The sequence below is a fragment of the Hippoglossus stenolepis genome, chromosome 6 (assembly GCF_022539355.2).
Source record: "Hippoglossus stenolepis isolate QCI-W04-F060 chromosome 6, HSTE1.2, whole genome shotgun sequence".
In the NCBI taxonomy this organism is placed as follows: Eukaryota; Metazoa; Chordata; class Actinopteri; order Pleuronectiformes; family Pleuronectidae; genus Hippoglossus; species Hippoglossus stenolepis.
Genome location: NC_061488.1, coordinates 116,032 through 127,159, shown reverse-complemented (window position 1 = coordinate 127,159; position 11,128 = coordinate 116,032). Strand labels below are relative to the sequence as shown.

At 41.1% G+C, this 11,128-nt stretch overlaps 1 protein-coding gene across 1 annotated transcript; it reads left to right on the top strand.

Moving 5' to 3' along the window:
- Window positions 1-3,386: 3,386 nt before the first annotated feature.
- LOC118110393 (vasopressin V2 receptor) lies at window positions 3,387-10,154 on the top strand. The gene is made up of 6 exons (XM_035158077.2): window positions 3,387-3,879; window positions 3,980-4,225; window positions 6,008-6,154; window positions 7,395-7,635; window positions 8,359-8,562; window positions 9,578-10,154. The coding sequence occupies exons 1-6, from the start codon at window positions 3,613-3,615 to the stop codon at window positions 9,754-9,756; spliced, it is 1,284 nt and encodes a 427-aa protein (XP_035013968.2). The 5' UTR covers window positions 3,387-3,612; the 3' UTR covers window positions 9,757-10,154.
- Window positions 10,155-11,128: the final 974 nt, after the last annotated feature.

The following is an 11,128-nucleotide window of genomic DNA, read 5'->3' as shown; positions in this document are numbered from 1 at the left end:
AGAGTTCTTGGTGATCAGAGCTGAAGGTGTCAGGTGATGTCAACATGATCACATGACCTCTGCAGCAGAGGTCACACGTCACTTCCTGTCTCTGTCTGCTGCACCCGGCTGCCCCCCCTCTCACCTGAACCATGAGGAGGATCTGATGCTGTTGTGAACGAGTCTGTGCAGAAAACCTGCTGCTGTGTTGTTCAGCTGTGAAACACAAACTCTGGAGACAATTCTCTGGATTTTAGGTCATGTCTGAGAACAGCTTTACTGCTCTGCTCTTCTATGCAGGTTAATGAGAACAGCAGAGTTATTGTCTATGCAACAGTTTTCTATTTACAGGGTTTATTAGTTCTTAACAAATATAGATTGTTTCCTAACTGTTGTTTGACACTTTGAGTTTGACCCAATCTTTCCCATGTGTGTTAGTATATTTTTTTATTAACTTATAAGAATAATGAATGTATTTGAAAGGATAGTTCTGCTGAATGCATAGTTCAGATGTGTGAAACATCTAATAAAAGCCTGTTTCTCTGGAGTTCATTCATTTATATATATTTCCACTCACCGGCAATTGAATAGATTTGAGGATTGTTGAGTTGACTTTATTGAGCCAATTTGAACTGGTGTTTTTTTAGTGCTGATTGTTGTTGCATTGATATCTGGGCCACAAGTAGGTGTGCTTTGTTCTGTGTTGAATATGTGCTGAGTCCAGATTACCGAGTATACATACAGAAGGGGACAGTGGAATGTCACAGCCAAGAAATACTGACAATGTAGTGGGTACTTGTTCCCAGAAATGTTGTATCTGTGGGCAGAGCCAGAGTGCATGGAGGTAGTTGTCTGTTGTGTTTAGTGTACAATGAGTGCATATGTCTGATCCGGTTAATCCCATTATGTGTATTTTGTGCTTTGTGTTCTGTGAATGATCTTCTATTAATCTTATGTTTGTATTCTGGGACATGCTGAAGATGTTATTACATGTTTTGTTCCAAAAGTAGTTATTTGTGTGGATGTTGAGGTATTTTCCCCATTTCTTTATTGTAATATGAGGGATATTGGTAGAGTCCGGGAAGATATAAGTTCATTCATTTTTTAAAGTGCCTTGTTTGATTTAGCATTTTTATTGATGCTGTCCAATAGTGGTGGTTGTTCCTCAAAAATGTGGTGGAGGTCTGTGATTCCTTTTCTTTGAATTTGTGCCAATTAAGGTTAATTTATTTGCAGTAAAGTCTGGGTTGTGCCCAACTTTTTTTAAGTCAAAAATCATGAAAGGACCTAATTTAAAGTTAAGGTGAATAATGAACAGATGATTAAAACCAGAAAACTCCAAAAACTAAAACAACACAAGGGTGAAACATACGTGAAAATCAGTTTGAAAAGACTCTACAAAGAACCAACTGTTTTAAAGTTGAAAATAGTTCCTAACAAATGCACTCTAGAAAAAGAGGTTTTTTTTGTGCTGGGAACACCCAGTGGCCTGAGGCATTATGCTTCCAGTTGTCAGTCTGTCCGCCCGTCCCATTCTCATGAACATGATATCCTTCTTTCAATTTGGTACAAATGCTCAGTTCAGACTCACAGATTTGCTGTCTTGATTTGGGTAATCAAAGGTCAAAGGTCATATGGTAGCGACCTCATATGAGTCTGGAATAAACATATTTTAACTGAAACTTCTCTGATTGGTGGACAAACAACCACAGGAAAAGGATTATAGTTTTTAAATAAAATTACACATGCATGTTTGTAGTACATAGTAAAAGTCATTGAGGGATTGACGACCATGTTTTTGACTTTGTTTTCATTTTGTCATGATAGTGTTTTTACTTCTATGCTTGAATTACCACTGAATCCTTTGAAGTTCAAACTGCTTCACAGATGCGAACAATCAGCTTTAGTGTCACATGTGAAGAAAAGAAAGGCTCGCGATGACCGGCCTCGTGGGTTTGTGTGTTCATGTTTCTGTGTCCATGTTTAAAGGTCACTCAGTGGGCCCCTCGATAATTAGAGGCTCCTCCAAATGAAGGAGCAATAGAGGGGAAGCAAACAGTGCCCTGTCAGAGAGAAAGAAAGGAGGAGAGGAAGAGAGGTGGAATGCAGGAGAAGGAGAGAAGGACGGAGGGGGGTGAGGAAAAACAGGGAGCAGGGGTAAGAGGGAATAAAAGGAAAGAAGCTGCGGAGAAAGATACTCTCCTTTACATCCCATCCCATCCCCCTCCTCCTCACCTGCTGCTGCAGAATCAAACGTACACTTTAAAGTGTGTTTGATCAATAACAGAAATGTGCACTTCTGCTCTAAATCTGGATCAAAGTTGCACCAACAGTAACATGGTGAATGTCAGTGACACAGCAGGACATCAACACACCAATTTTCCACTTCAGTTCTCCCACTTTCTTTTTCACCCTCTGTTCATTTTTTTGAGTGAGGATAGAAGAGGGAGGAATGTATTCAGGAGGAGGGAGAGTGGTTGAAGGGAGGAGATGGGGAGACAGGAGTCAGCAGCGAGAGTTGGCAGAGGTCACCCACAGAGCAATAATCAAGAAGAACACACACAGCATGGATGCAGCGAGTGTGTGCAGATCAGGTTGTTGTGGCTCCTACAGATGCTTCACACAGAGGACGAGGTGAGTGATGAATGATTCAACGACCTTTGCTTGTGCTTTTGCTCTTAAGTTTCTCCATTGTTTTGTAGTGAAACAGAAAATCAGGAACTTGCTGTCACCTATAATGAGGTTGGACAGGTTCAGATGGGTTTTGTCTGGGTGGAGAACCTCCGGCCTACAAGCTCTAAACTTTCCTCCACACAATTCATAAATACGACCCCTAACCCTGACTGTAGCCAGTCTCAGTAAAATTGTGAATTATGTGTAAACACGAGCTGATATCTAAGTGTTGCTGAGTTTGCACAAGTCCTCTCTTCTTTCTGTTTTGTAATATGTGCAGTTTTCTTTGTGTGATCCTGTTTTCTAGTTAGCGTGTGACGTCCTTCATGGGAAATTGTTTCTCATTTAACAAGGGGGCCTCTCTGCATGCCTCTGTGTTTCTGTGTGTTGAACTGTTAAAGTGCATCAGTAACTGTAAACATGGTTCATGTCTCATTGTTTCATAATTAATGTGTTCGATGGAAGCTTGACCTACACATTCACACATATTAACCTCAGCTGTGAGTGTGTGTTTACATAAAGGTGCTCTGGCACTTCTTACTACAAACACACACTGTTCAGCATTTGATACTTTGAGGCCTGTCAAAAAATTCTTTCCACAAACTGTTGGACCACATTATGTTTAATAAACACTGCCATCACGTCACTGAACGTCCTGTGACCAGTGCTGGTCACAAGGTCGAGAACCAAGGGAAGAACATGGGAGTTTTTATTTGGCAATCCCTAACTAGGCAGACAAAGTAACTAAATACTGAGGTACTTGCACTGTACTTGAATATCTAAAATTTATGGTTATTTGTACTTCATACTTAAGATTATCATAATTAATTTCATAAAATGTAAATCTGCATAGTATCATCTGATAAATGTAATAAGCACCTCTAAATTTGACTTAAATACAACATTGGAGTAAATGTACTCAGTTACTTTCCATTCATTTCCTCTCTTCTCCTAGTCACTATGTCAGTCTCCATGGTAACAGACCCATACCCGTCCATCGACTGGTCGGTGGTCTCTGCCTCGCCGGGCGCTAATGTCACAGGGTGGGAGCGGGACGCCCTGCTGGCCAAAGCAGAGGTGGTGGTGCTGGCAGCCATCTTGGTGATGGCCTTGCTCAGTAACGGGCTGGTGCTGGTGGTGTTGCTACGGAAACAACGACACAACAACCCGCTGCACCAGTGCATGCTCAACCTCTGTTTGTCTGACCTTGTGGTGGCACTGTTCCAGGTAACACACACACACACACACACACACACACACACACACACACACACACACAGACTGGATGCACTCCTTCTCCACATCTCACTCCATCTTTCCCCCTGAGGTGTTGCCTCAGTTGGTCTGGGACGCCAATGGCCGCTTTCCTGGCCCTGACTTTCTGTGCCGCCTGGTGAAGTACCTGCAGGTCCTTGGGATGTTCGCCTCCTCCTACATGATAGTGGCCATGACAATGGACCGCCACTACGCCATTTGCTGCCCCCTGCAGGCACACCGCAGTGGCGCCACCCAACGCTGGAATACCTTCATTCTGCTGGCCTGGGGGCTGTCGCTGCTGCTCAGCCTGCCACAGGTATGATGACACAGGTAGGATGAGGTACGATGACGTATGCAGGCTGGATGACACAGGTTTGATAAATATGTATGAAGGTTCATATCCTGAAGGTTTGATGAATGTATAAGTGAAGAACTGAGGAGAGATTATAAAAAACCAGAGATAATTGATATTAAAAACATAAAGGAATTTCTCTGACAAATGACATTATGAAGGTCCAAGCTTTTTACTTTAAACCATCATATAGAGCAGGAGGATGTTTTAATGGAGACACCCAGGTTGATAATCTAGTGTTATGACTGTAAAATGTTTTCATGCTCTAATGTTCATCACTGTCCTCAGACTGTGCCTCTATGCAGCTCCTCTTTTTACAGCCCAGTCTCCTCTGATTGGTCAACAGCTTCCAGTGTGTAAAGGAAATCGCTCCGCTCTCACTTTACCGTTGTTAGGGTATATATTTTGACTTCTGCGATTTATTCCAATATATATCTGTTTTACACAATAAATCAACGTATTAAACCTTCCTGTGATTCTCAAGATGTTTTCTAACAACACCAGCAGAAAGAATGGAGACATGACGCAGCTTTTACTTTTCTTTGCCAAAACAGGTCACTTTTTATTGTGGGACAATTGATTTAAGCTTAAAAACGCCAGCATGACCTTGGTTTATACATGTCAAGCTCAATATTACCAATTTTTGAAAAGGATTTTGACAAGAAATGACTGAATAATAATAATAAAATGCATGATGCAAATGCATACATTATTATTCATCATTCATTCATTCATATTAACATGTAAAAGCCATATTCTTTTCACAAAGAACTCTAACCCTGAATAAATTAACTTTAAAATGCATTTTTTACATTGTATTAGGGGGTTTGGGTCTAACCCTAACCCTTTACTCGGGGAACAAACGTCCTCTCAGGTCAGAGACTCTTCATCATGGATCATTGTCTTTTCCACATGTTGGTGAAACCAGAGGCTGCAGAACACAGGACAGACTCTCCTGAGCTTTTTAGATCGTCTGTCTTGCAGAGCAAACTGATGATGTTTAAACACACAGGGACAGACTGTGTTTGCATTAACTCACAACATGCATTAACATTAACAACTGCAGATCATCTCTTTAGTTTTTCTTTGTTTTACTTCAGTCTTTAAATGCATATTTCCACATTTAGAGAAGTGAATTGACTGTCCAACATTATCAATCATGTTTGATGCTAAAAAAACTTTTAAAGGAATAATTTTCAACAACTCAGTGCATATTTAGTTGCTTAAAAAAATCACAAACATAATTTGAAAACTATCAGGAACTTTGTCTCATTTATGACAGATTTGTATAATATAACATTCATCTGGTGAGAATCTTATCATGTAATTTCAAGGGGGACCTTCTCATTGACATTTTGCCCGCCCCTACCTGTGATATCACCTCCACAAAGTCATGTGATTTCAGTCACATGATGTCCTTGCTAACTTATAGTAAAAGTCCTGTGGACTAGATTTTGTTAGAAATAAACAGACTGAGGCCTATAGGTGTCCCGGATTACCTGAAATCACCCTCCATGTATATTTTATATTTAGAGCGTTAATTGTTCATCGGAAAAAAACTTGTCTCTAAAAGTTGGAGCTTCCTTCCATGAATCCTTAAATCATGTGATTCGTCGTCATGTTGTCAAAACTGTTTCCTATTTCCTGTTCTACTCGTTTTGCTCTGTGTGATGAAACCAAAAGTTCCTATGTCCTTGTTTTAAAAGAAGGAAACAGATAAACACTCACACATCTTCTTGTCCACAGGTATTCATCTTCTCCCGCTCAGAAGTGGCTCCAGGAGTGCATGAGTGTTGGGGTAACTTTGCTGAGTTGTGGGGCCTGAAAGCGTACGTGACCTGGATGGCGCTTTCTGTCTTCATCCTCCCTGTCCTCATCATCACTGTCTGTCAGGTACGGAGGATCTCTGGTTTCAAACAAAAACAGCATTTTATCATTTGAAGAACATGTTTCCATTAAAGTGAGGTGATTTATCTCTAATGCAGGTGTTTGTAAGGAGAAGGCTAGACTGTAACTTTCATTTCTGCTCCAACAAAAAACAAGGGACAAATAATCAATGACAATTAGTTTAAAACTCTGAACCCTTAATGGTCACAGTAGGGGTTAGCCCTAAGCCCCACACCAGTTAAACTCCAGAGATCAAAGTGTCCATTTAGAAGAACCAGTGGTTGTGAATCAGTTTCTCTGCTTTGGTGTAAATCAAAGTAACAACAGGTGAAATGGAGGCAAAAGCAAGACGAGCCCCAAACAGGGAATGTTTTTAATGTGGTGTCCACAGACAGCTGCTCTCTGCTGCTCCTTCCTGACTCCTTCTAGTTCTGGGTCTTGGTAGCATGAGGAGCTACCTGCAGCTCCATCAGGTTGCACAGGTAGTCCAGCTCCTCCAGGAGGCCACATCCATACCTGTGGTCACAAGAAGGTTTGTTTCTCCCAGCACAGTGTCCAGAGCCTGGAGGAGACACCAGGAGACACCAGGAGACCGGCTGTTACTCCAGGAAGTTGAAGTGTATGTGATGCCTTCTGATGATGTTGCATTAAAGAAGCATGTACCAAGTGAAAAGTATCGGTCCAACTACAGAACCTTGTGGAACTCCTTGAGTTTATTAACATGGGTAAATCCACATATTCATCTTTTTGCATCAGATTCAGTAGATCAGTTGAGATTTGGGATTGAGTGACCTGATATTTATTAAACCACATTTAGCCAGAACTAAACCACTTTATTCAGTTCTGATTTGGTATAGGGCTAGAGTTAGGGTATTTATTTTTGGTTGTATTACTCTTCTCCTGTTTATATTTGATTTAATTAATTTAGGAGGTCGGAGGGGCAGACGCACTTTCGATAGGGTATTGGGGGGTGACTGAAGCTCTGCCTCTTGATCTCAACTCTGGACTGTCATGGTTTTGACTGTCTAATTTCTAGATATAATAGCATCCAAAATGGGATGAATCCCGTCGCTCCTAATTAGACCAGGTTTTCCCACAAAACTTCCCCACTTGTTTTCAACTTGTTTTAATTTCCTTTTTAAAACATCCTATGTTTGGTAAGTCACATGAAAAGCACTTTGAATTGGTTTAGATTTGTTTTAAAAAGGTGCCATACAAATAAAGTTTGATGATTATTTCCCCTCAGGTGCGAATCTTCAAAGAAATCCACAACAATCTGTACCTGAAGTCCGAGCGCTGCAGTTCGCCCGCCTTGCACCCTCCATCCAGAGGGGGGGGCAGTAACGGGGCATCCAGTCTCTCGCTGTATGTTTCTCCGCTCATGTTCAACAATAACTCAAAGCCCAGATCCACAGATCAGCACCTACCCCTGGGTCCGCTCAGATCCAACAGCATCAACTCACACGATCACACAGCTCTACATCCTGGTACGAGCCACAGACAGCGCTTTGCTTTTCTCACATTGTTTTTGTTCTGTATCATCAAATGGTCTTCAGGGTCAAAGGTCAAAATGAAGTAGAAGGTTTGTTATGTGATTAAAACTAAAGTTTGATGAAACACAAGATGTTCGCTGTTGATCTCTGACCTTTAAGTGACCTGGTCGAGGTTAATCAGCTGTTTCACTGCACTTCCAGGGTTTATGCTAAGCTAAGCTAACAATGGCAACCAAAAATTCACAAACATAATTTTGGGAGGTTACATTTTAAATGTCAAATAAGTCACACATATAAAAACAGATATGATATTAAACTGTTTTCTTGTACTGTATTTGCATGTGATCATGTTAACAAAAAGGTTACGCATCTGGACTTGTGGTAAATCTCTATAGTTTGTAGTTTTTATATTTCAGTGTGTAGGTGAATTACTGAGCTGTACTGCAGTTTGTGTTCTGTTGGAGCGTCTCAGGAACAGTTTTCTTCTCTGAGGAAAAATGTATTCATTTCAAAACTGTGACATATCTCAACAAAACTTTCCATAGTCAAAAGCAAAAGGTGTGTTATGCTATGAATGAGTTAGAATTTAACAATCACAATTTAGGGGTTTGATGTAAACTTGTTAATTATTTTTGTATTAATTCGAATGAATCTTTTTTATAGATATTCAATATTTTGAAATGATGGATTCATTTTAAATATGTGTTTGTGTGTCAGCTGAGCTGCAGCCTGAACCGGTAGCGCCCTCTGCGGTCTGCTCCCTGCCTAAAGCCCCTGCAGGTCGAGGTGGAGAAGTGTCAGCGGCCATGTCGAAGACAGTGAGGATGACGCTGGTCATCGTCATCGTCTACTCGCTCTGCTGGGCCCCGTTCTTCAGTGTGCAGCTGTGGGCCGCCTGGGACCCTGACCCCCCTCAGAACGGTGATAAAACACACTCACTGTCGTGATAATCAAAGGAGATGGAGGCTTTCTCTCTAATTCGAAGTCAAAGGAGCTTTATTCACATGGGAAACAGACGTTTACGTTGCCAAAGCAAGTGTAAAGGAAGTCAATTTTACATAGAAGAGTTCTGACTGTGCTGTTAGAAATAAATACATATAAGTAAAAAATAACTTCAAGATAGAAAATGTGGATTTGCAGTTAAAAATATAAATACAAGTAAGTGAGAGCTATATAAACAGTACAACTTTTTTTTTAATGAATGTATTTAACATATTTGTTGTGTACAGCGAGTGAGTCTAAGTACAGATATCAGCCCAGTGCAGGAATACACGGTTTGATTGACAGTCTTCATGGTGCTTGTTTTCCATTGGACACTCACAAACCTGCTGCTGTGTTTCACCAGCAGATATGGAAGTTTTTTTATGTTAGCCATGTTTTGAAAGTTGGCTGTAATCTGTGGGTAGTATCTGTCTCTGATGTCTTGGTACAGTTGGCCGGTGGTTAAAAGGTGCAGCTGAGTTTTCACCTCCTGCTGTGTGCAGTGGGTGCACAGTCTTCTCTGGGGAGCCAGGTCTGCCAGTGGTGGCCTCTCTCCATGTCCAGGCTGTGCTCACTGAGTCTGGTCAAGGATTTCCTTAGTTTTGGATCTGTCACAGTGGTCAGGTAATCTGCCACTGAGTATTCTCTGTCTAGGGCCAAATAGAATTCCAGTTTGCTCTGGTTTTTGGTTGATTCTCCCCAATGTGTCAAATTGTTTTCTTTTTGTTTTCTTATAATTTTGTTGAGTCTAATTGGGTTTCTGTTTGGGGGCTCTGATTCCCAGGACCAGCTGGCTGAGGGGGCTTCTCTCTTGGGTTTCACTATATTTATTTTTAATTATTCTTTTTTACTTTTTCTTGTCATTTATTTACTTCTGTCATTTACAAACTGCCTCCTGTGTGTGTGTGTGTCTGCATGTGTTTGTGTGTGTGTGTGTGTGTGTGTGTGTGTACAGATGCAGCATTCACCTTGCTCATGTTGTTGGCCAGTCTCAACTCGTGCACAAACCCGTGGATCTACGCAGCGTTCTCCAGCAGCGTGTCTCTGGAGGTCCGGCAGCTGTTGTTCTGTCACACTCGGCGTCGAGGCTCTTTACCCAATGACTCCACCGCTACACACAACTCCAACTACTGAGTCACACACTGCAACCATCCTGTCATAAATACACAACAGAGTGTGTAGCATCTGGTGTACAATACACAACTCAGAGTTTGACATTTTGTGAAACCTACTGTACCAGGTTTCTTGACGCTCTCTGTCCGTGAATACAAAAAAACATTAGTTGTGTGAGAATATTTCAAGATAGAGAGGAAAGAGGCTATGGCTAGGACAGTTAGCTTAGCATGAAGTTAGCATAAGGAAAGGAAAATAGTTGCCCTGATGTTGTCCTTAACGTAAAAATCCAGCTCTTCTAAACCATATTTTATCTTTAGTTTGTTTAATGTAAATAAGTGGAATAAATGAAAATAGTGGTCACACAAATGTTTTTGAGCTGTTGAGGGGAAACCACAGCCGCCTCACGGTAGTTTTTCCAAGAAGTTATCGCTTATATCGAAAGAATCGTCAGGCACATAATCGCACCTAAAAGAACCAATTGTCTTTTTAGTCACAGTTTCTTTTGTATAAATCAAATAAACATGTTGATAAGAGACGGGTGAACATTTTTGTAATGGATTACTTTTTTTGACAGAACCAGGAGAGTACTTTGCAGTCTTTATGCTAAGCTAAGTTAACTAGCAGCTAGCATGGCTGCCTCCCTTTGCATTGATTCTCAAGGCTAATTAACATTTATGTGTGTTCAGAGTTTACAGACTGCTTTAAATAACTTTAATTATGTTAAATATACAGTGGCGCTGAACTGCAAATCACATTATTTGCCTTTGTGATTTCGTATTTATTTTTTGTGTTGCTTTTGTGTTTTGAGATTTTTCTGCAGTCAATGTCAAGTTCACTTTCCTATTATTTTTATTTACATTACATTACATTTAGCTGATGCTTTTATCCAAAGCTACTTACAATAAGTGCATCAACCATGAGGGAACAAACTCTGAACAGCAAGAATCATGTAAGTACATTAAAGGGGACATATCATGAAAATTCCACTTTGTTAGTGCTTCTACACATTAATGTGGGTATCTGGCTCATGTCTACCAACCCAAAAACGCTGGAAAAAAACCACTCGCGCGTTTTGTTATGGTTCCTCTAAGTTCCCAAGCGCGCAGCCGCCTGGCTGTTCACACGGGACGAGCATTTCTCCGCTGGTCAGCCCCATAGACTGTATATATAAGGTCAGCCCGCGATTCTGCTTTCTCCGCTTGTTGTTGTACCCGTTGAATGTCGGGGTTCGGGGGTAAATGATGGTCTTCATAGCCCCCCCCTCTCTTTCTCTCTCTGTCTGTCTGCTTGTGTGCTTGTAGTGGGGGGGCAGAGGGGGACATTTAATTATGTGATTGGGAAAATTAAAACTCCAGGACAACAAGGGGAATACAAAGTATGGGATGCATAT

Excerpts from the sequence above, each read along its gene's own strand:
- LOC118110393 (XM_035158077.2), top strand. The coding sequence starts at position 3,613 with ATGTCAGTCTCCATGGTAACAGACCCATACCCGTCCATCGACTGGTCG. Across the intron at positions 3,880-3,979 it reads TTGTGGTGGCACTGTTCCAG|GTGTTGCCTCAGTTGGTCTG; the intron begins GTAACACACACA and ends TTTCCCCCTGAG. Across the intron at positions 8,563-9,577 it reads CCCTGACCCCCCTCAGAACG|ATGCAGCATTCACCTTGCTC; the intron begins GTGATAAAACAC and ends GTGTGTGTACAG.